Source organism: Chenopodium quinoa, unplaced genomic scaffold (genome assembly GCF_001683475.1).
Source record: "Chenopodium quinoa cultivar QQ74 unplaced genomic scaffold, ASM168347v1, whole genome shotgun sequence".
In the NCBI taxonomy this organism is placed as follows: domain Eukaryota; kingdom Viridiplantae; phylum Streptophyta; class Magnoliopsida; order Caryophyllales; family Amaranthaceae; genus Chenopodium; species Chenopodium quinoa.
In genome coordinates, this window is record NW_018742815.1 from 94,859 (window position 1) to 97,994 (window position 3,136).

At 35.1% G+C, this 3,136-nt stretch overlaps 1 protein-coding gene across 1 annotated transcript; it reads left to right on the forward strand.

Moving 5' to 3' along the window:
• Positions 1–631: 631 nt before the first annotated feature.
• LOC110725369 (ATP-dependent DNA helicase PIF1-like) lies at positions 632–2,813 on the forward strand. Its single transcript, XM_021904857.1, has 3 exons — positions 632–1,614; positions 1,997–2,039; positions 2,775–2,813. The coding sequence occupies exons 1-3, from the start codon at positions 632–634 to the stop codon at positions 2,811–2,813; spliced, it is 1,065 nt and encodes a 354-aa protein (XP_021760549.1).
• The last annotated feature ends 323 nt before the right edge of the window (positions 2,814–3,136 follow it).

The following is a 3,136-nucleotide window of genomic DNA, read 5'->3' on the forward strand; positions in this document are numbered from 1 at the left end:
CCCTTTTTTGTCTGAGGATTTCAGGTATAAATACGCGAACAATGACTTTAGGATTCAGCATTTGACTGTTCGTTCTGTTGAGGGGTACCTTGAAGCTATGGGGAAATCATTGTCAGCTTTTGGATTGGATCATTTAATTGCTCATGTTGATGCTGAGATCAGAAGAACAAAGGATATTGTGGATGCTCTTGATGCTCCTATTCCACCAGAAATTCTTACATGTCGTTCTAGATTGAACCATGAACAAAATGCTGCCTTCTCATGTATCATGCAATATGTAATGGATGGGAAACTAGGTGCTTTTTTCATAGATGGCCCGGGAGGAACTGGGAAAACATTTTTATACAATGCATTGTATGCAGAGCTTAGACTAATGAACAAGATTGTGTTGCCGACAGCAACATCAGGTATTGCTGCATCGAACATACCTTCGGGACGTACAGCTCATTCAAGGTTTAAAATCCCACTTGATAGTGATGCTTCTCTGGCATGTGCTGTTCCTAAACAGGGTAGTTTAGCAGCATTACTTAGGGAAACATCACTGATAATATGGGACGAGGCTTCAATGGATAAGAAACAGAATATTGAGTCTTTGGATTTACTATTGTAGGATGTGTGTGATAATAAACTCATGTTTGGAGGTAAGACTGTTGTGTTTGGAGGTGATTTTAGGCAAGTTCTGCCAGTAGTTCCTCATATATCAATGAAAGAAGCAGTTGAAACCAGTATTGTTACATCATATTTATGGCCTAAATTCATAAGGTTCAGGTTGATAGAAAATATTAGAGCTCGGGAAGATTTAACATACTCTGAGTTCTTGCTTGCCTTGGGTAATGGTGAGCTACAGAATTCAGAAAAAGCGTATGTACAGATTCTAGACCAAGTAGCTCAATTTTGTGAATCCGGAAACAATTTCATATCTGATCTCATAGAAGCAACGTTCCCTGAAATGATGCAAGGTAACCTTGGTACTGATAGATTTATTGATCGAGCAATCCTAACACCATTAAACGATGAAGTGGATTCGATTAATGCATTCATGATAGAAAAATTTGAAGGCAGAGCTGTTATATACAAGAGTTTTGATATCATGTTGAATGATACATGTAATATATATCCTACGAAATTCATGAATAGCTTGTGCCCAGGAGGAATGAGCCCTCATGAGCTTGTGCTGAAGGAGAACTGTCCGGTAATTCTTTTAAGGAATCTTTTACCTTCGTCTGGTTTGTGCAATGGCACCCGTCTTACTTGTAAGAGGTTTTTCCCAAACGTTATCCAATGTGTAATTGCTACAGGACAGTACAAAGGAGATCATGTTTTCATCCACAGAATCAATTTAAGACCATCTGGTTCTATGAATTATCCTTTCCAATTTGAAAGGAAACAGTTTCCCATCAAGTTAAGCTTTACAATGACAATAAACAAATCTCAGGGGCAAACTCTTAATCAAGTGTCTATACATCTTCCACGCCCATGTTTTTCTCATGGTCAGCTATATGTTGCTTTGTCAAGGGCTAAAAAGGCAGCAGATGTTGTTGTCTTTTATGCTAAGCCTCCAGATCAACACCCTCAAAACACTGTACAAAATGTAGTGGCTTTTGAAGTGTTGAGGTTTGCAGGTGTATTGCATCATAATATAGAAGAAGAGACATAAATATCTGTTTTTAATCAGAGCATTAGAGTAGGACTTCAAAGTATGTTCCCTTTTGTTTCTTTGAAATTAAACAAGTTTTATATATTTAAGAAGACAGCTGATAGTTCATAGTTATATATTGACAGGATGAAGGAATCCTAAGGCAAAAAACAAGGAAAATCCACCATTAATCATGGTGTTCACGTGATGCGGTTCATGTATTCATTTGATTCTTCTACTCTTCTTGATAATACATTGTAGAATTTGATTTTTATAAATTGTTATGGAGTAATGCTGAATCTTGTGAATGTACATTATTTTTTGCATGCTGACTGCTGTGCTTCTGCTGTCATTCTGCAGTTATAACTTAGAAGATATGGAGGAATATATTCTGCACCTTCTGGTATTGTAGCTTTATCCTCCATTGAAGAGCAGGTTGGGGTATTGAGTCTAATTATCAGTTATTTTTAATAACCGAATATGAATTTCATGATCAAGGTTTATTTTTCGTATTGAACAAAAAATTGTTTCTAACTTGCTTCTTGTTACTTCTGCTTTCAATATTGTGCACCAATGTACTAGGTTTGTTATGACAAAGATTGTTTAGTTTTGCTATTTGGTTCATTTAAAGAGTTGTTTACAGAAATGTATACATATATCAGGAGAATTAATATAGTTTATAGCATTTTTCTTTCTAAGATTCTTCAGACTTTAATTCTTTTTAAAATTTTCAAGCTGTGGTTATATGAAGGTGAATAGATCCGGCTAATTACAATTTGACTTAAGTATATAACTAATATTGAAAGCTTGTATTTACAGTAATGACTAGCATATACACAGAATGTTTGAACCACCAAAATATAGGCTTGTTCTGAAAAGGTATGCCTGGTGTCACTGTTCAATGACATGTTAGTTGTTGTGAACCCACACTATTTTATATGTTACATTGAACATATCATCAGATTATCTAATTAGATTGCTGGTAGATGTAATAGCTGAGCACCTAGAGTATGCTATCTTATTTACTCAGTGCTTTCATCAATGAACATTAGTATAGGGTGCATTCGAATTTATATGCAGGTGGCTACATGATAGACCTGTAACAGAAAATAAACATGTTATTGGTTGTTGGATGTAGCTAGGACCTGAGCTAGATAAAGATTTGCTTAATAGTTAATTTGACATGAGAAAGATTCCAATTCCTACTAGATAGATAGATTGGCTTAAGAAAGAAATATCATAAATGCTTATAAAAGTATTTGACTTGACTGGGACAGAGCAAGCAGTAAGTAGTTGTTATAGCCTCTAAAACATATGACATACCCAGGACAGTAGTTAGTATCTAATTGTTACCCAATTGGGTCTTTTCATCTAAATAATTATCTTGTGAAAAACGAGTTAAAACAATCACAATCTCCTTCCCTTTCAGGAAACTATTACATCTTATAGTAAACTGAACCTGAAGGCAGTTTAAATAGAGGAAGTCTTATACTTTATAAA

What these genes read in the sequence shown, in the direction of transcription:
- LOC110725369 (XM_021904857.1), top strand. Translation starts at nt 632, where the DNA reads ATGTTTGGAGGTAAGACTGTTGTGTTTGGAGGTGATTTTAGGCAAGTT. An exon ending in GTGGCTTTTGAAGTGTTGAG is followed by an intron (nt 1,615 to 1,996) that starts GTTTGCAGGTGT and finishes GTCATTCTGCAG; the next exon opens with TTATAACTTAGAAGATATGG. An exon ending in AATATATTCTGCACCTTCTG is followed by an intron (nt 2,040 to 2,774) that starts GTATTGTAGCTT and finishes TGTTGGATGTAG; the next exon opens with CTAGGACCTGAGCTAGATAA.